The sequence below is a fragment of the Euleptes europaea genome, chromosome 13 (genome assembly GCF_029931775.1).
Source record: "Euleptes europaea isolate rEulEur1 chromosome 13, rEulEur1.hap1, whole genome shotgun sequence".
NCBI classification, from domain to species: Eukaryota; Metazoa; Chordata; class Lepidosauria; order Squamata; family Sphaerodactylidae; genus Euleptes; species Euleptes europaea.
The window spans coordinates 57,020,278-57,040,301 of record NC_079324.1 but is presented as its reverse complement, the minus strand read 5'-3'; the positions used below and the strand labels follow the sequence as shown (position 1 = coordinate 57,040,301).

The window sequence follows — 20,024 nt, the reverse complement described above, 5'->3', positions numbered from 1 at the left end:
GATTCCCAGTTGCCGTTTTTGTTTAGCAGTGAAAGTTACTAGAACTGGGAGAATGAGAGGTTGTGTTTTAAGTTACACATGCACCTAAAACGCAATAATCTGCTTTGAATTTCCAGGAACCCAAACTATAGGCTGCACAAACACCCATGTTTATTCTTCAACATTCTTATTTCAGCTTTGGAAATAATTTTGGTACATCAGCTTGGAAACTGTGAGAGTTGGGGGGAGGAACCAATGAATTTGGACCTATTTTGAAGACCATAAAAAGGCCTTTGCTACATTTCATGCTATGTCAGTAACCTAGACATTTTGAAATCTCCTTTCATTCCAGTGCTTAGACGTGACAACAAAGCTGTCTTAAAGGCCCCCGGCATCCTACTCCAATTTAAAAGCAATCAATCCAACATAGCTCCAACTATGGAGATTCCAAACACGTTAACCAAATATCCGATTGACCAGCCATCGATTCCATTTAGCTGACTTACCTGGACCTCAACAAGCATTGCCATGTCCATAAACATTTCATGCAGCTCTTGTATACTGGATTCCAGTTTTATGATGTCTTTGTGACGCGATTCAATTTCGTCCAGCGCTTCTCTGGTAATTTTGGTGTCCAAGATAATCTTTGGGGGGGGGGGGAATAAGAAAGAGCAAATCAGGAGGCTGGCGACATTGATTGTGAGAAAGAAAGCAGCGGACATAACAGGGACAGCCAAGGAGAGGTATAATACGTACATCGGACGTGAAAATAGAAAGGTTGCCACTCTCCAGCATATCTTCCAGTTGCTCGTCAGTGGTGGTCTTTCCAGCTAGTAAGAAATCATACAAATCATCCGTTATCATACATCACATGGCAACTGCCTCTCCTGGTACACCCCCTGAAGAACGTTGCGCTCTGCAGATCAAAATCTGTGGTGGTCCCCGGCCCTAAGGTGTGCGGCTGTCCTCGACGGGAGCCAGGGCTTTTTCAGCCACTCTGCGCCACAAGGCTCATAGCAATCAGGCACCCGAAAAGTTTCCCATGCCTAAGGAACAGAACAATCTACCAAGAGCACAGAAAGTAAGCATTTGGATGATTTGAGGTAATCAATGCGGCTGTTTATAAGTCAAGAAAACAGAATAACCAGGAACAACCCACCCCACCCACCCCCTGCATGTGCTATTTCAAAACCACCAGTCTAGTGTAACAAAAATAAAAATAAAAGGAACACTCACTGATTTCTAACTGCCGCCGTATCTGATCCTTTGTGCGTTCTCGAAAGAAGGTCTGCGTTCCATTGTATCCTGTCATGACCTCCACAAATTTCCGTGTCAACACTGAGTGCTGGGATGGGGAAAAAATGTACTAAAATAGACTATATATGCACCCCAAAAAAACACACACACCCACTTTTTCAAGTTTGTTCAAAAAGGATACAGTCAGAAAATAAAATACAAAAAATTTTAAAAATACCATAAAATTAAATCAAAATCAGAATAGTTCAACCTGCTGCTTTTTGTTATAATTTGCTGACTTAGAACTTGTTTCTTTGAAGCAAGAATGCCAGTTCTCCAGAATGTACAGCTGCCACCATTATTCTCTGGTCACCCAGCGTGGTTTGGTGGTTAAGAGTGAAGGACTCTAACCCAGAGAACTGGGCTTGATTCCCCACTCCTCCACATGAGCGGCAGACACTAATCTGGAGAATCAGGTTCGATTACCCACTCCTCCACATGAAGCCTGCTGGGTGACCTTGCGCTAGTCACAGTTCTGTCCAGACTTTCTCAGCCCCACCTACCTCACAAGGTGTCTGTTGTGAGGAGGGGGAGGGAAGGCAATTGTAATCCGCTTTGAGACTCCATAAAGGTAGAGAAAAGGAGGGCATTAAACCAACTCTTCTTCATTCTGTAGATGGCCAAGAACAGACATAGGATCCTATTCACTCTGACACACACACCCTCCCACAGTCTGAAACATGCACCAGGCACGAGCAAGTTGAGATAACATTAAGCCTTGACCAGCTGTGTGTTCATCTGAACACCGATCAGGCTTGGATCCATTCTATGAATTATCACCATGTCCCCAACTGCAGGGTTTATTGTTTACAAAGGTAAAAAGGTAAAGGTCCCCTGTGCAAGCACCGGGTCATTTCTGACCCATGGGGTGACCTCACATCCCGACATTTACTAAGCAGACTTTGTTTACGGGGTGGTTTGCCAGTGCCTTCCCCAGTCATCTTCCCTTTACCCCCAGCAAGCTGGGTGCTCATTTTTCCGACCTCGGAAGGATGGAAGGCTGAGTCAACCTTGAGTGGCTACCTGAAACCGACTTCCGTCGGGATCGAATTCAGGTTGTGAGCAGAGCTTTTGACTGAAGTACTGCAGCTTACCACTCTGTGCCACGGAGCTCTTATTTTTATTGTTTATAGTTGCATACAAATACTAGTTGCATTATCCTCTTCAGCACGTTTGCTGCCTGTACCTGCGTCTTCCGTATTCTGACGTCTGCCGAAGTCCGATTTGCGTTCTCATTCCGAGCTAAACCCTGTTCCATGGCTAAAAAGACAAAACGTCCCGTAGTTGTCAACGTGACCCACACAACACAAAGCTTTTCAACAGACCAAGCTGACTTGTGTTTTCCACACAAATCCCAATTCTCTGCCACAGAAAGGGGATTTCCTTTTCTGTGTGTGTTTGCATTTCTTACCGAAAAACAACAACACCCAGTCCCACTCTGAAACAAATTATTTAAAACAACCAACTCGGCGGGCCAATTTGGCAACATGCTGCTAGCTGGAAGGACCCGAAAGGCAATTTGGCAGTTCTTGCAACTAATCAACGTAAATTTGCAGATTATTTTCATGAACCTGGAAGAGGCCACGCTGCAACTGATGGTCACGTTCTGCTTACTCTATAATTTATGAACACTTTGCTTTCCAACGGAGGACAGGACCTTTACTAGACACTTACTTTGTTATTTAAATAAAAGTGAGACCCCTCGTGGGACGCCGCCAGCTCGACACAAATTAAAACAAACATACCCCTTATTCTTATACTACTTTGCAGCCAAACACTGGCTGCCAAAACAGCTCACGGGAACTGTGGCGATACAAATGGCAATTCGAGAGGCATTTTCCTTGCTGAGGGAATTCTCGCTAGGGGTTTCCTGGCCTCCCTCTGGTAGCCAAGATGGAAGCTGGAAGGAGGGAGAGGAAGGAGGGAATCTCAGCTGAAGCCACACCCAGGCAGGATGAAGGGATACCTGGCTGCTTCCTACCTTCTCCTGGACGGCCCAACTAATGGCAGCCGGAAGCTGGAGCAAAGGGGAATTCTGGTTGCAAGCACAGTGCCTAGCCGTTTCCTGCCCTCCCCCACCATGTCCCCTCTGTGGATCACTGAGAGCCAGCGTGGTGTAGTGGTTAAGAGTGGTGGACTCTGATCTGGAGAACCGGGTTTGATTCCCCACTCCTCCACATGAGCGGCAGAGGCTAATCTGGTGAACTGGATTTGTTTCCCCACTCCTCCACATGAAGCCTGCTGGGTGACCTTGGGCTGGTCACACCTCTCTTAGAGCTCTCCCAGCCCCACCTACCTCAAAGGGTGTCTGTTGTGGGGAGAGGAAGTTAAGGTTTGATTCTTCCTTAAATAGCAGAGAAAGTCAGAATATAAAAACCAACTCTTCTTCTTTAAATGGCTGGCTGCCCTGCCTGACCTCCTCTAAGAAGGTCAGTGATGCTGAGAGCTGGCTGGGCTCCTTCAAGCTGGCCAACTCCCGAGAAGACTCTGCCAAGGACAGGTCCTGCTGCAACCTGACAGGCCCCTTCCCCAGCTGTGCGGCATGCTGGCACAGCACGCCTTTGGTGGGGCTTGCCGACTCCTGGGATAAGTGCAGGGGCGGCGGCAGCACCCTCAGACAACTACTTTGCCCAATTACCTACCTTTCAATTTTGCACGAACAATATTTGCAGTTTTCCTGATTTCTTTGTTCAGATCTTCAAGCTCCTCCTTTGTTTCTGAAGAGGGGGAAATTGAAAGTATAGCTTTTAGAGCTGTTTGCTATCAGTGACACCTTAGATTCATAGCAGCCTTGCAAATACTTTTTTTTTTTAAGTCAGGAGAATAGCATAAACAACCACAACGCACACATGAAGCTGCCTGATACTGAATCAGACCCTTTGTCCAGCAAAGTCAGTATTGTCTTCTGAGATTGGCAGCAGCTCTCCAGGTTCTCAGACAAAAGTATTTCACATCACCTGATCCTTTTAATTGACAATGCTGGGGACTGAACCTGGGACCTTCTGCATGCCAAGCAGATGCTCTACCACTGAGCCACGGCCCCTCTCCATGGCTCTCCAGGGTCTCAGGCAGAGGTCTTTCACGTCACCTATTTACCTAGTCCCTTTAACTGGAGATGCCGGGGATTGAACCTGGGACCTTCTGCATGCCAAGCAGATGCTCTACCACTGAGCCGCAGCCCCTCCCCCTTCTGACTGAAGACTCCTGGCCCCTGCAGGTCCTCAGCTACTAGAATCAGAAAGCCTCGAACCAGAGACAAGATTTATTTATTTATATGTCACTCTTATCTGTCACATTTCTATCCCACCCTTTCTCCAAAGAGCTCTGGAAACAAAGTTCTCCCCTCCTACACTTTATCCTCATAACCGCCATGTGTAATAAGTGAGAGAAAGTCAGGTCACACAATGGGCTTCATGGCAGAGTAGGAATTTGTCCAATTTTGAGACAAAAAACAGATTGCAGAGTTTTGTCCAGTTATCCAATGCAAACTGCAGGCTTGTCCAGCCTCTGTTTGCCTCAGGGCCATGCAGGGAAAATACAGGGATTTTTTAACCCTTCAGCTACCACTTGGTTTTACTAAGCAAAACCAGACTCCCTGGTTTGTTTTCTTGCGTTTTATAGGGGGGAAATATATGCTTTTTGGAAGGATATTTATTTATTGGAGTTATATCCCGCCACTCCCCTTCTTCCTTAAAATTCTTAACAGCAAAGCTGGGGAAGCAGTTTCAGTTATCAAAACCAAGCAGACGTTGAAGGGTTAAGCTTCTTTCTTCTTTGCATGGCCCCCAAGGCAAATAGCAAATGCAGGCTGTACCAGCTTGTAATTTGAACATGGCCTTCATCAGGTTTGTTTGAGCTCTCAGCTCAATGCTCTGATCACCACTGCATATCAGTCGAACTTATAACCAGGCTACCTCATAAATCATTATGGTGTTCAATAACCTCCTGATTTGCAAATCCTACATCAACAGTCTCCATAAGCCTGTGGGAAAGTAGGAATCGCAACGATGCTTAGTTAGGGGAGTGCTCATTGACAGACTGTTAAATGTGCAATCAAATCAGTTTGTACAAAAAGTAGAATAGTGCTGTAACAATAGCAATTGGGCAAGGAGAAAACAGCACAAGCTCTAAGTTTAAGAAAAAAGCAACGCTATTTATAGAAACAAACTATATACAACTAAGTGCAACAAAACATATCAACAACAATGCCATGGAAATACTAAGCAATATCCAATTGAGACGAATTACAATGAAAATTCTAGAAATTCCCAAAGTTGAGACGGCCGTTCCGTCTCAAGTCCAGCTTGCCAACTTTGGAAATTTCTAGAGTTTTCACTGTAATCCGTCTCAACTGGATATTGCTTAGTATTTCCATGGCATTGTTGTTGATATGTTTGTTGCACTTAGTTGTATATAGTTTGTTTCTATAAATAGCATTGTTTTTTCTTAAACTTAGAGCTTGTGCTGTTTTCTCTTTGCCCAATCAAATCAGTTTGGGCAGATAGCCCTTTGGTCAAGCCACCCTATACTCAAGCCCTATATTCCCAAATTTTTTAAAGGAAGAGTCAGGAGGAAATAATATTTTGCATGCAGCTCAAATAGGGCCAAGTCTGGGTTGGGAAATTCCTGGAGATCTGAAGGTGAAGCCTGGTGAGGGTGGGGTTTGGAGAGGGGAGGGACCTCAGCGGGGTATAATGCCATAAAGTCCACCCTCTAAAGCAGCCATTTTCTCCAGGGGAACTGATCTCTGGAGATCAGTTCTAATTCCAGGAGATTTCCAGACCTTATGTGCTGGCAACCCTGGGCAAAAACAAGCCTGGGATCAATCTAATATAAATCGGTTATGAGGCCATGACCCAATATCTAATTTTATTTATTATTTCAACTTAATACCCAGCTCTCCCCGGCCAAGACCGGGCTCAGAGTGGCTTACAAGGAATATAGTATCCCATTTAATCAAAAACAAACAAACAAAAAAACAGCATTTAAAACAGCACTGTAAAAAGTTATATAAAACAAATATCCTAAATTACTCAAGGTGCCTCTAAAATGTAAACCATAAAATTACAACTAGGCGAGCAGATGGAACTAAAATCCCACTTCGATATAGAGAAAGTACAACAAGCAGTGAGGGTTAGGGAGACCAGCATTCAGAGACAGGGAACCGTAGCTGGCCTCAACCATAGGCCTGGTGGAATAGCTCTGTTTTACAGGCCCTGCGGAACTCTTTACGGTCCCGCAGTGCCCTGGTCTCACTAGAAAGGCTATTCCACCAGGCAGGGGCCAGGGCCGAAAATGCCCTGGCCGAATTACCAATCAAGTCAGGCTAGAAGTCCAAGAACATTAGTAATCAACTTACGCATCAGTCATATACTTGCAGCCTCCCAAAAGCATGCTTCAAGTTTACAGAGTTTCTGATAAAAACAGTGCTCTATATGTGAGAGCTTTCTTTATTGAATCTTTGCTTTGTTGGCTTTTTTCTCTCCGTCTAGCCAAACAATGTACCAAGCACGGATTCAGTATTCCACCACAGAATACTGTATACTGTACAGTACTTAGTTCACTCTAATACAAGAAACGAAGAGCAAAAATTAGCTCATGATTACAACTATTAGTGAAAACTAGGAGTTTTTTTTATTTAGGTTCTAATATTCATTCCACTTAAGTCAAGGCACAATTGCTTTAAAGCAGGGAGATGTCCTGCTTATGCTGTTATTTGGAAGTAAACCATCCCAACTTCAACAATTCCCAAGTAAAAGTATATTTGACTGTACCTTCAGACCCTCTGACAATGTTGGAACGACTACAGCAAATTCTAGTATTTTGACATATCTGGGTCCTAGATCAGGCTTGAAGAGCCTGAACGGAAAATGTACCATGGTGACAATTTATTTATTATTTAGAAATAATGGTCAAACAGGAGGACAAAGGAATGACCTCTCCACTGGCACATTAAGGCATGCCATGCCTTTGGTTACATAGGCTCAGAGTAATCATTCTACAGTAGGCCACAGCAGGGAGATGGAAGATCATTACATTGAAGAAGAGTTGGTTTTTATATGCCGACTTTCTCTACCACTTAAGGAAGAATCAAACTGGCTTACAATCACCTTCCCCTCCCCACAACAGACACCCTGTGAGGTAGGTGGGACTGAGAGCTACAAGACAGCTGTGACTAGCCCAAGGTCACCCAGCTGGCTTCATGTGTAGGAGTATGGAAACCAACCCGGTTCACCAGATATTAGCCACCGCTCATGTGGAGGAGTGGGGAATCAAACCCGGTTCTCCAGATTAGAGTCCACCGCTCTTAACCACTACACCACGCTGGCTCCTGCAGACAGGTTCCACAATCAGTATCACTGTCTGGCTCTAGGGCATTCCAGTGATGCCTCTTCAGCCTGCTGAAGTCCCAAAGAAAATAACCCAGCCAGCATAAATGACCAAGTGGGCAACAATTAGGGTTGCCAGCTCTGGGTTGGGAAATACCTGGAGATTTGAGGGGTGGAGCCCATCAAGCTAGTAGTCACTATACTTGCTTACATCCATTCAAGGCAAAGAGCTCTGCATCTGAATAAAGATTATAAAACTTACTATCTTTAAGATTTGTGGCAGAAAGGATAATGCTGTGCTTCTTCTTTACTTCTTCCAAGACGTCCGATATTTTCGTAATGTGCTTTCTGACTTCCTCAACCTCAGAGATGAAGGGAGAGAGAAACAGAAATGTGTCACTGAGATAAGAGAAATAACTAACGTCAGGTTAACCAAGCAACGGTATACATCTTTACTTCCAACCATGAAATGATGCTCTTTGATGCCAACTTTCATACCGGGCAATACAGACACATGTGTTGTTACAGGCCAAACAAATCAATACCCAAAAGCCTGGATCTGTTCGTTGCTCAGGCGTGGGATAAGTTTTTAAACAAAAGCTGTTTCCAGCCCAAGAAGAAGAGTTGGTTTTTATACTCTTCTTTTCTCTACCACTTAAGGAAGACTCAAACCGGCTTACAATCACCTTCCCTTCCCCTCCCAACAACAGGCACCTTGTGAGGTGGGTGGGGCTGAGAGAGTTCGGAGAGAACTGTGACTAGCCCAAGGTCACCCAGCAGGCTTCATGCGGAGGAGCAGGGAATCAAACCCGGTTCTCCAGATTAGAGTCCACAGCTCTTAACCACTACACCATGCTGGCTCTCAAGCAATGGATTGGGTCTGACCCCCAAGCACCAGGATACCCTTAAGGAAGAAACTGCCACGTCTCAGAGCTGCTTGACAGGTTGCTCCTTTGAGAACACAAAGGCTAGGAGCAGTCCCATAAAACAGAATCTACGGCCCATTCACACTGAGCACTGGCAAATGACAGGGTTTTTAAAGACAAGAGAGACTTAGTTACTATGGATGTGAATACCACTATCTGTGACAGCTTAAGAAAATTCACAATCATAGGCTTTGGCTTGGTCAAAATTCCTCAATTCAATAGGAAAGTTTTTAAGGATCATAAAAAATCCTGTAGTTAATATTGTTTCAATAAATGCAACATATATCACCAAAAAAAGGTGGACACACAAACACACATACGCTACCCAACTTATTAAAACAGCAAAGTGGACTATACAGGATCTTGATTGGAGCTAGGTAGGCTGCCCTCATTATGTAACTGGGGGGGGGGGGATAAGAATGCCACCTCTAGGATGAGAGATGATGTTTTGACTCCCCACCCCCACATGCCATGCACCTGAACCTGCCTTATACTGAATCAGACCATTGGTCCATCAAGCTCAGTATTGTCTACTCAGACTGGCAGCAGCTCTCCAGGGTTTCAGGTGGAGGTATTTCACATCACCTACTGCCTGGTCCTTTTTTACTGGAGATGCTGAGAACTGAACATGGGACCTTATGCATGCCAAGCAGATGCTCTACCACTGCCCCTGAAAGGCGGGATGTTAATAAATAAAATAAATTTTGGCGGCCGAGCTGTATATAAGGAAGCTCGAAAGAAGAAACCACTTCTGAAACAGACATGGAAGTGACTAGAAGCAAAGAAACATGCTTCAGGGAGGACAAAAGGAAATACTTCTTTACACAATGAGTATCTGAAATGTGGAATTTGCTCCCAGAGGATGCAGCAATGGCCACAGGCATAGACAGGTTTAAAAGGGGATTCAATATATTTATGGAGGATAGGCAAGTATTTGGATGGGAGATCTCCAAGGAATACCAGGGTCAGGCCGCGGAGGCAGTCAATGGTAAACCACTTCTCAGTGTCTCTTGCCTTGAAAACCCTACAAGGTTGGCATAAGTCAGCTGTGACTTGACTGCAAAAAAATAAATAAATTATGGTGATTAAAGGGAACCTCCGTGTTCAGAGGCAGTAAACATCTGAATCCCAGTGCCAGGAGGCAACATCAGGGGAAGCCCACGGCCTCTGTGACCTGTCATTGGTTCTCTAGAATAACTGGTTGGCCACTGTATGAGACAGGATGCTGGACTAGATGGACCACTGGATCGATCCTGCAGGACTCTTCTTAGGCTGCCCCTTGAAGATATTTTACCTGTTGGAAGAAGTCTTCCATGTAATGGTCATTTTCAACGACAACAGAAGCTTCTCCATCTTCATTTTGTGTACACTAGAAAAATCAGGAAAAAAATTACATAATTTGAATGCCTCCGTTTAACAAGCCTAATGCGTTTTGACCTTAACTGGAATGGTGCATGTGTAATTAAACAAGTATTAGACTTAAGCACAGGTCTGTACATAGCTGTGACCTGTTCTTTTAAACAACATGCTTTATTTGCTAAAGATGAATTTCAAAGTAGCTGTTGATACACTCAGCCAAGCTTCAAATTAGTGACTAAATTCAACACATTTCTTCCCCTCCCATCAGGATAAACCTACGGCTCCCCTCTCCCCTTGTTACCATCATGACTCATTGGAAAGATGTAACAAACAGGCTTTCAGTGCATTAATAGACACAGGGGAACACATACACGCATTAAGAACTTTCCTACACAATCTTATGAGACAAACCCTTAGGAAATGTTTAACTGGGAAAAACACTTCCCAGTTCTGTAGTTAAATGTTCAGTGTTCGTACTGAACAGCTATTCTGATTTTACTTCTTGTCCTTTTTCCTTTGTAAGGTGAAGAGCATTTTTTAAAATATTAATGGGAAAAGAACCCTATCATGTTGCAAATCACTTTGCAGAAGTGATTGCCTGTACTCAGGGTCGCATTAGGAGGCAAGAAACACAAGTTGAAAAATATGATGAATAAATAATAAATCCACCTGTTCTTACTCGGGAGATAGACCCAATTACTTCTGTGGGAATTAAAAGTTCACAAAAAAGTACCTTAACCTAGCAATATTTCAATAGTCTACAGAAGCCTTCCATACATGTATATCTTATAATTGAAAGAACCCCTTCCAAATAAAATCCTACCCAGCGCGTACCATATTTTCAATGTAATATTGTTTAATTCAAGGGTCAATGCTCATAAGACATATACTTTACTGTTTTCGCTCAGAACTTTTAGGCAGTGGCCTAGGAAGATAAGAAAGTACAAAATGGAGTATAGGTTGAGTATCCCTTATTCGGACTGCTTGGGACCAGAAGTGGTCTGTATGTCGGATCTTTCTGTATTTTGGAATATTTTGGAATTTTTGCATATACACAATGAGAGGCTTACCAGGTCCCTCCTCTGCTCCGGCGGGAGGCTATCAGGCTGTAGGCGTGATTGTGTGCGTGCATGTGTGCTGACGCGCGCTAGCAGCACTTCCGGTTTACAATTGCAAGTGCCTCACTAGGGGCCTTTTCCCCTTAGTTTGGGTGGTAAAGCGGCCCTTTACCACTCAAACTAAGAGAAAAAGGCCCCCCCGCGAGGCGGCACTTCTGGTTGTAAAGCGTCGGTGCGTGTGTGCTCGTTTGCCTGCCGACCCTCAGGTAGTCGGCGGGCAGAGGGGCGAATTGCCGGGGGTTTGCCCGCCACCATCGGTCACCGGCAACCCTATGGGGACAGGACCCAAGTCTAAACACGAAATTGATTTATGTTTTATATATACTTTATACACATAGCCTGAATGTGATTTCAAACAATATTTTTTAAAATAATTTTGTGTACATTGAACCATCAATGGCACTGCTGGGGGCCTGTGAGTAATGCCCGTATGCTGGCTCAAAAGATCCGGTTTTTAGATCAGTCCGGATATCGGATGTCCGGATAAGGGATACTCAACCTGTACTTATTTGATGAGCAAGCACGCTGTGGAGAACTGTAACACTAACAGCCAGTAGCCACCCAATATATACAGAGCTACGAGACCAGCACAAATAAAAACATGAAGCTCCCTGAAGTCAGAAAAGAGGTTCAGACTATCAATTACACTCCAGTTGACAAACACAGATTAGGACAATGCAGACCAAAAGAGATACCTAACTCTCATTTGCCAAAAAGGAACGAGGACTTCAGTAAAATAAACAAAGAACCCTTGGTAATCCCAAGCAGAATCATATAAATTAATTTATTAATAGCCCACCTTATCGAATGGGGGAGAGTGTGAAGATGGGTACATATTTGAAGTTTGGTCAGTTTATGCTTTACCCTTCGGCAAAGTAAAGCAAACAATACTTGCTGGTAATGTTTCGGTGTTAGGGGATTTTGCAGAACAATGGAGACTTTCTTCAAAAAGTCTTAATACCCCTTAGCAGCACAATCTTAAACATTTCCTGCACTGGCAAACAAAGCAGTTAGGATACACAGGACATGAGGAATTACATTAAACTGTGTCATACTGTTTTTTTATTTAGAAAATAACCTCAATTTTGGGTTGGTCTAGCCCAGCTCATTCTTTGGTCTTCCAAGATATTGGTCAGAGGTCTTCCCTATACCTGTTAAGTAAGATCCTTTAATCAGAGGTTACCTAAAACTTTCAGACAGAGCTTTGACCTAGCATGAAAGCCAAGACAAGCAGTTAGGCTGTAACCTATGAAAGGCCTGTATTCAAATTATGCTTCTCTGCAGAGGTACTGTGCAAGTTTTGGGCCTCTAGTAACAATTGAAATAAGAACAAGAACAAACTACTCTATATGGTCGTCTGTTTTCCACTCAATTTCCATTGACTATTTTATATTTGCCACATTATACATGTTTATTTTTATTCTAACCATTTGTTAATCTTCTGGAGCTGATTGTTAATCGAAATAAATTTTGATGATGAGGATGACGACAACTATCATTTATACCCCTCCTTTCTCTCCAATGGAAACTCAAAGCAGTTTACATTGTTCTCCTCACCTCCATTTTATCCTCACAACAACCCTGCCAGGTAGGCTAAGCTGAGAGTACGTGACTGGCTGCAAGTGAGCTTCTCTGGTTGAGTGGGGATTTGAATCTGGGTCTCCCAGGTCCTAGTCCGTCACTCTAGCTACAACACCACACTGCTTGTGCATGTGAATACTCAAGAATACTATTCCAAAATCATAATTTTACAAATGTATTTTCTTGCATTTTGCCTTCGCAGAGCATCTCAGCTACTGCCAAAACTCATCTTTATCTCACTTCCCCTCCTTTGGAAGAAAACACAGTTTTGTTTTTTTCTCATGACAAAGCCACTGCTGTTAAAAAACACACACACCACCCTTAAAACCTCCCTTCCCCTCTAGCGTCTTTGTTTCTTCAGGAAGAGATAAGGACAAAAGGAAGGATATATATATATTTTTTCACTTACACATACACTTCTCTACGCAGTTGTTAAAAGTAAAAATGCAGAAAAATTGATTCTGTTGTTCGTACAGGAAAAAAATGTAAACACAAATAAACTTGTGAAATAAAAGCACACTTGTAACAGCAATTCTAACACCACGGATTCAAAGAAGAGAGAGCAATTTGTACTTGTTGGGGCCAAACTGGATGTGCACTAGAACTTCTATGTTTGCAGCAATTTTTTGAAGCTTCATTTTTTTTCAGATGTGCAAGGCCTGGATTGGGACTGCAGAGCATGCGGAGAGGGGTTTTGAGCCGACCCAGAGTACCACTAAGGTAGGGTTACCAACCTCCAGGTACTAGCTGGAGATCTCCAACTATTACAAGAGGAGAAGATTGAGAGGGGATATGATCACCATCTTCAAGTACTTGAGGGGCTGTCATATAGAGGAGGGTGCCGAGTTGTTTTCTGTTGCTCCAGAAGGTCGGACCAGAACTAACGGGTTGAAATTAAATCAAAAGAGTTTCCGTCTAGACATTAGGAAGAATTTTCTAACAGTTAGAGCGGTTCCTCAGTGGAACAGGCTTCCTCGGGAGGTGGTAAGCTCTCCTTCCCTGGAGGTTTTTAAGAAGAGGCTAGATGGCCATCTGTCAGCAATGCTGATTCTGTGACCTTAGGCAGATGATGAGAGGGAGGGCATCTTGGCCATCTTCTGGTCACTGGGGGTGTGGGGGGGAGGTAGTTGTGATTTTCCTTCATTGTGCAGGGGGTTGGAACAGATGAGCCTGGTGGTCCCTTCCAACTCTATGATTCTATGATTCTAGCCGATAGAGATCGCTTCACCTGAAGAAAATGGCCGCTTTGGCAATTGGACTCTATGGCATTGAAGTCCCTCCCCTCCCCAAACCCTGCCTTCCTCAGGCTCTGCCCCAAAAATCTCCAGGTATTTCCCAACCCAGAGCTGGCAACCCTACACTAAGGTAAAGTGTGAGTCCCTGGGGAAACAGTGCAGGGAAACAGGCTTTAAAACCCCTCCCCAAATGCACCTGAGAATTAGGCTTACAATAAAAAAAAAAAATACTGGAAGCCCCAACTACAGATGTAAAGCTTCTGGAAATTTTGAATCCATGGGGAAACACCCCCATTACCCCCCCAAAAAAACATAAATTTGGAAGAAAATTGAAAATACATGCAATACTTGCTGTCCTATCGAACCTAAACTAATGTAACTGCTTTAACAACAGAAAATCCCTCAGTTATAACTTACTTAGCATATAAAACTACGATACATGAAACATTTATGGAATGTAAAAGTTATAAATCCCTTCGTTTTCTACAAGGAAATCTGCAAGTACACCCAATGCTTAAAAGAAAATCTGCAAGCTGAAGCCGATGCACCCTATGCTACCTTAGCCCATACACCTTAATTTTTGCTGTATGAAAAGTAGACAAAAATAGAAGTTAAACAGAAAACACAAGATTTGTATTAAATAACGTAAAATATATTCTGGTCAGAAATAAGGGTTGTACAAAGGCGTCGGTTATAATATCTGAACAGCTAGATGTAGTTCCAGCTAGATGCTGCCTTCTTCGGTGGATACTTGAACAATTGAAGCTGCCTTATTCTGAATCAGACCCTTGGTCCATCAAAGACAGTATTGTCTACTCAGACCGGCAGCGGCTCTCCAGGGTCTCAGGTAGAGGTCTTTCACATCACCTACTTCTCTAGTCCCTTTAACTGGAGATGCCAGGGATTGAACCTGGGACCTTCTGCATGTCAAGCAGATGCTTTACCACTGAGCCACAGCCACTCCCCTTATTGACCTCACTGGTCAGTGCTCGAAATTTTCCTCTGACGCTTTGGTGAACAGTTTCTGCCCCATCCCCTTCTGATCTTTGTTTTCCCCTCCAGCAAGGTAGGGCAATAAGCTACTTGATACCCAACCCATGAGATGTGGGTGTCATAGTGGTTTGAGGGAGAGGTGAAAAGGTCAACTGCAAGAGAAGAGTCAGGTCATAAGGGCCACAAAAGCAATGAAAGGCCTGCATGCTGCCCTCATGAAGGTTAAGTATTCTTCTAGGTTAGGGTTGCCAACCTCCAGGTGGTGGCTGGAGATCTCACACTATTACAACTGATCTCCAGCTGATAGAGATCAGCTCCCCTGGAGAAAAGTGGCCGCTTTGGCAATTGGGCTCTATGGCATTGAAGTCCTTCCCCTCTCCAAACCCTGCCCAGCCTCCACCCCAAAAATTTCCAGGTGTTTCCCAACCTAGCGCTGGCAACCCATTCTAGGTGCAGAAATGCATCTGGTATTTAAGAGGTGTCTATCTCTATAGCATGCCTGCTTTGTCTTCAAAAGCATATCACTCATTCTATACATGAACACATGAAGCTGCCTTATACTGAATCAGACCCTGGGTCTATCAAAGTCAGTACTGTCTACTCAGACCAGCAGCGGCTCTCCAGGGTCTCAGGCTGAGGTCTTTCACATCACCTACTTGCCTGGTCCCTTTAACTGGAGATGCCGGGGATTGAACCTGGGACCTTCTGCATGCCAAGCAGAGGCTCTACCACGGAGCCACAGCCCCTCCCCCAAAGTTCAAAAAGTCCAAATGTTGCATAAGATTTTTTTTCCAGGACTCCCCCAAATGGCCAATTTTTCAGTTGGAAAAACTGGGGGGAAAGGCCTCAGGAAAAAAAAATCCAGATTATTTTCTGGATTTTTCCAGGCCCCCCCCCCCTCAGTTTCACATCTCTAGCTCCAACAGAGAACTCCCAGTGTACATCTGGTGTATCGCCAAGTGGCTTTTGTTCTTCAAACAGCAGAGGGGCTAGATAACCTGCATTGGGACGGCACTTCTTTGTTGGAAAAAATCACCTGCGCATTAAAAATAGATATCAGAGAAAAAGGTTCCAGCTTTGCCTTTTCTCTGATTCCTTGTCTAAGATTCCCCCCCATGGGGAATCATCTTACCACATCAGCCATCACAGTTCGAAGAGGCAGAGTTTTCCATTTAAAATGTTTTTTTTGGAAGAACCAGACCTGACTGAGACAATAAGATCAAGACCTTTTCTTTCCTTTTATCCCTTAGAAGGTCCTTGATCAATTGATCTTGAGCAGCAAGATCAAGACCTCCGTGGAACCATTTCAGGTTGGGAAAATGGTGCAGGGAGAGAAGCTGAAATCCCTCCTTCCCACAGTCCTGGTTCAAATCCAACCCACATGACCCTGATTTTTTAATAAGAAAAAACAATTGGAGCTCATTTGTGGAATTCCTAGCATCTCGGTGCAGCGTAGCCGACTTGGAGCTGGAATCGTAACTTCATCTCGGATCTCAGCAGCTTTGGGAAGGCCCCAACTCGGGCAGGATTGGTTATGCCTCCTAAAAAAGGAAAGGCAGGAAGAGAGCCTGTGTGGCAGCTTAGAGATTTTTCTTCATTTAGAGATTTAGTTCAAAGGGCCATTCATTAAGCAATCCACCCTCTGACCTTTCCGTGAAACCAGTAACATTCCTATTAAAATATTAATAATACCACTGTATTATCAGCGTACACAGTGCTTTACAGAGACAGATCTCTTCCCAAAGAGCTTAAAAATCTACATTTTGGCCATAGGCAGGAAGACAAATGAGATAGGTGGAAGGTAGAATTGCTAACCTCCACGTGGTAGCTGGAGAGCTCCCTGAGTTACATCTGATCTCCAGGTTATGGATATCAGTTCCCCTGGAGAAAATGGCTGCTTCGGAGGATGGGATTTATAGCATTATACGCTGCTGAGGTCCCTCCCCTCCCCAAACCCCACACCCAAAATCTCCAGGAATTTCCCAACCCAGAACTCTATAGACAGTGGGGGAATTTAGGGCAACAGGGTATGAATGAGCAACAAAGATGGTGAGGGGTCTGGAGATCAGGTCCTATAAAGAAAGGTTGAAGGAGCTGGAGATCAAGTCCTATAAGGAAAGGTTGAAGGAGCTGGGTATGTTTAGCCTGGAGAGGAGACAACTGAGAGGTGATATGATAACCATCTTCAAGTACTTGAAGGACTGTGCGGAGTTGTTTTCTGTTGCCCCAGAAGGTTGGACCAGAACCAACAGGTTGAAATTAAATCAAAAGAGTTTCCATCTAAACATTAGGAAGAACTTTCTAACAGAGCAGTTCCTCAGTGGAACAGGCTTCCTCGGCAGGTGGTGAGCTCTCCATCCCTGGAGGTTTTTAAGCAGAGGCTAGATGGCCATCTGTCAGCAATGGAGATTCTATGACCTTAGACAGATCACGAAAGGGAGGGCATTTTGGCCATCTTCCGGGAATGGAGTAGGGGTCGCTGGGGGTGTGTGGGGAAGGTAGTTGTGAAATTCCTGCATTGTGCAGGGGATTGGACTAGTTGACCCTGGTGGTACCTTCCAACTCCATGATTCTACGATTCTAGCACAGACACAGATATGTAGGCTGCACTTTGGTTGTAAGCAAAAAAGACCCCAGCAACTAAACTCATAAATATCTCTTTGTTGAAAGACTGCCACGGTAGGTGCTTGTCAAAGAAAGCTAGGAAGGAATTCCAAGAACTTCCTTACTGGCTGCAGCCGTCCATCTCATCTAACTTCCAAGGTCAGGGACATGTAGAGAAGCCCTTGGCAGAAGATCTTAATGTGCAGGTAGGCAGTCCTTACGATTCACAGCAATCTTTCAAGCATCATTGTAAGATAAGACATAATTATTGTCATTGATACAATGGGGGTGTCATATATTGCCTTGCTTAGTGGGTTGATGGCCAAGATAAGACTGGAACAAAATCAATCTTGTTCTCTCCATCATTACAGTCAATAAAAACACAGGTATGGTTGCAGTATGGCTCACTTGACTGTATTTTCGCTTTGAATCTGGACATACTATCCAGTGCCCATTTCCTCCCAAAATAATTGTCCTGGATTCCGAATTTTTTGCATTTTCCTTTTCAAAGTTTAAAGGCATTGCAGATCCAGAGACAGGTTGCAAAGTGTGTGTAGACAACATTCTGCAGTGTCATAAGAAGATAACATAAGAACATAAGGAAAGCCATGCTGGATCAGACCAAGGCCCATCAAGTCCAGCAGTCTGTTCACACAGTGGCCAACCAAGTGCCTCTAGGAAGCCCACAAACAAGACAACTGTAGCAGCACCATCCTGCCTGTGTTCCGCAATACCTAATATATTCGGCATGCTCCTCTGATCCTGGAGAGAATAGGTATCTATCATGACTAGTATCCACTTAGACTAGTAGCCATGGATAGCCCTCTACTCCAGGAACATGTCCACTCCCCTCTTAAAGCCTTCCAAGTTGGCAGCCATCACCACATCCTGGGGCAGGGAGTTCCACAATTAGCTATGTGTTGTGTGAAGAAAGACTTCCTTTCATCTGTTTTGAATCTCTCAACATTCAGCTTCAGCAGATGACCCCGCATTCTAGTATTATGCGAGAGGCCAAGTAGCTCCGTGAATCATACCCATCAGTGTTTACCCAGTGATGGAAGTCCCTAATTTTAGCTGGGGTTGAGGACTAACTGGTTAAATAAGACAAGATGACATCAGGACGGGATCCGACCAAGCCTGTGACCTATTGCTTTCCCTTTACAAGCTATCCTGGCCAGACAGCGGCCCTTCCTGATCCTCACTTCCTGTTTTCTTTCCTGCACCTCCAGGCCATCCAAGAACCAACCACAGAGGCCCAAATCCAGTACAGATTGGATGCTGCTGTCTGAATCATTCTTAGTTTCCCTAATGCTAAGGCCACCTCATCTAACTTCCCATTGATACAGCCCGTGGCAATTGCACACACAGTCTGTTCAGAAATCCACACCATCCGCCTACCACACTGAACCAGCCCATTTATTACCACCGGTTGTGAGCTCAACAGGCTCGATGTGAAATTTAGTGCGACCACAAACCCTCAGATAAGGAATGCTTGCTCCACCATAAGAACATAAGAAAAGCCACGTTGGATCAGACCAAGGCCCATCAAGTCCAGCAGTCTGTTCACACAGTGGCCAACCAGGTGCCTCTAGGAAGCCCAAATAAGACCACTGCAGCAGCATTATCCACCCTGTGTTCCACAGCACCCAATATAATAGGCATGCTCCTCTGATCCTGGAGAGAATAGGTATGCATCATGGCTAGTATTCATTTTAACCAGTAGCCATGGATAGCCCTCTCCTTCAGGAATATGTCCACTCCCCTCTTAAAGCCTTCCAAGTTGGCAGCCATCACCACATCCTCGGACAGGGAGTTCCACAATTTATCTATGTGTTGTGTGAAGAAAGACTTCCTTTCATCTGTTTTGAATCTCTCACCCTCCGGCTTCAGCAGATAACTCCGCGTTCTAGTATTATGAGGGCGGGAGAAAAGCTTCCCTCTGCCCACTCTCTCCATACCACGCATTATTTTATCCCCTTAACCGCCTTCTTTCCAAGCTAAACAGCCCTAAGCGTGTTGACCACTCCTCATCAATATCTGTTTTGCGCTAATAGTACCCTCATTCCACCCCTCTGTAAAGATAACAGATAAGCATCATTTTCCGTTTCTCACCACACCTAAAGAGTCATCAGATGTCTCTCTGCAGCCTGGGAAGCTACTCACAAAACCCAACAGTCTCAGTGGACCCAGATTAACCACACTGATTTCAGCAGCTCCTCCCTCCAATTCGCTGGCTACGCACCCCATCCAGAGTTAATGCAGAAAGCATCAAGTGCTGGTAATGCACCTCCTTTTTGGCTTGGGTTACCACTATTGTGTAACTGTCCCACCAGCTTTTACACTAGAAGAAGCAGCAGCGTTGGGGAGGAGCCATGGCTCAGTGGCAGAGCATCTGCTTGGCATGCAGAAGGTCCCAGGTTCAACCCCTGGCATCTCCAGTTAAAGGGACTAGGCAAGTAAGTGATGTGAAAAGACCTCTGCCTGAGACCCTGGAGAGCCGCTGCCAGTCTGAGTAGACAATGCTGACTTTTAAGGGACCAAGGGTCTGATTCAGTATAAGGCAGCCTCATGTGTTCATGTGTTATAGGCCAACTTTCTCTACCA

At 44.4% G+C, this 20,024-nt stretch overlaps 2 protein-coding genes across 2 annotated transcripts in view; one reads left to right on the top strand and one right to left on the bottom strand.

The window, feature by feature from the left end:
• RAN (RAN, member RAS oncogene family) overlaps nucleotides 1–20,024 on the top strand; it is a 163,695-nt gene that overhangs the window by 122,258 nt on the left and 21,413 nt on the right. The window lies entirely within an intron of this gene.
• STX2 (syntaxin 2) overlaps nucleotides 1–20,024 on the bottom strand; it is a 28,583-nt gene that overhangs the window by 5,547 nt on the left and 3,012 nt on the right. The window contains exons 2-8 of the mRNA XM_056859342.1: nucleotides 9,825–9,899; nucleotides 7,867–7,966; nucleotides 3,918–3,992; nucleotides 2,462–2,535; nucleotides 1,216–1,324; nucleotides 736–809; nucleotides 486–623 (exon numbers count right to left, since the gene is read on the bottom strand). Of these exons, the coding sequence (XP_056715320.1) occupies nucleotides 486–623; nucleotides 736–809; nucleotides 1,216–1,324; nucleotides 2,462–2,535; nucleotides 3,918–3,992; nucleotides 7,867–7,966; nucleotides 9,825–9,899 (645 nt within the window). The remainder of the gene's footprint in view (nucleotides 1–485; nucleotides 624–735; nucleotides 810–1,215; nucleotides 1,325–2,461; nucleotides 2,536–3,917; nucleotides 3,993–7,866; nucleotides 7,967–9,824; nucleotides 9,900–20,024) is intronic.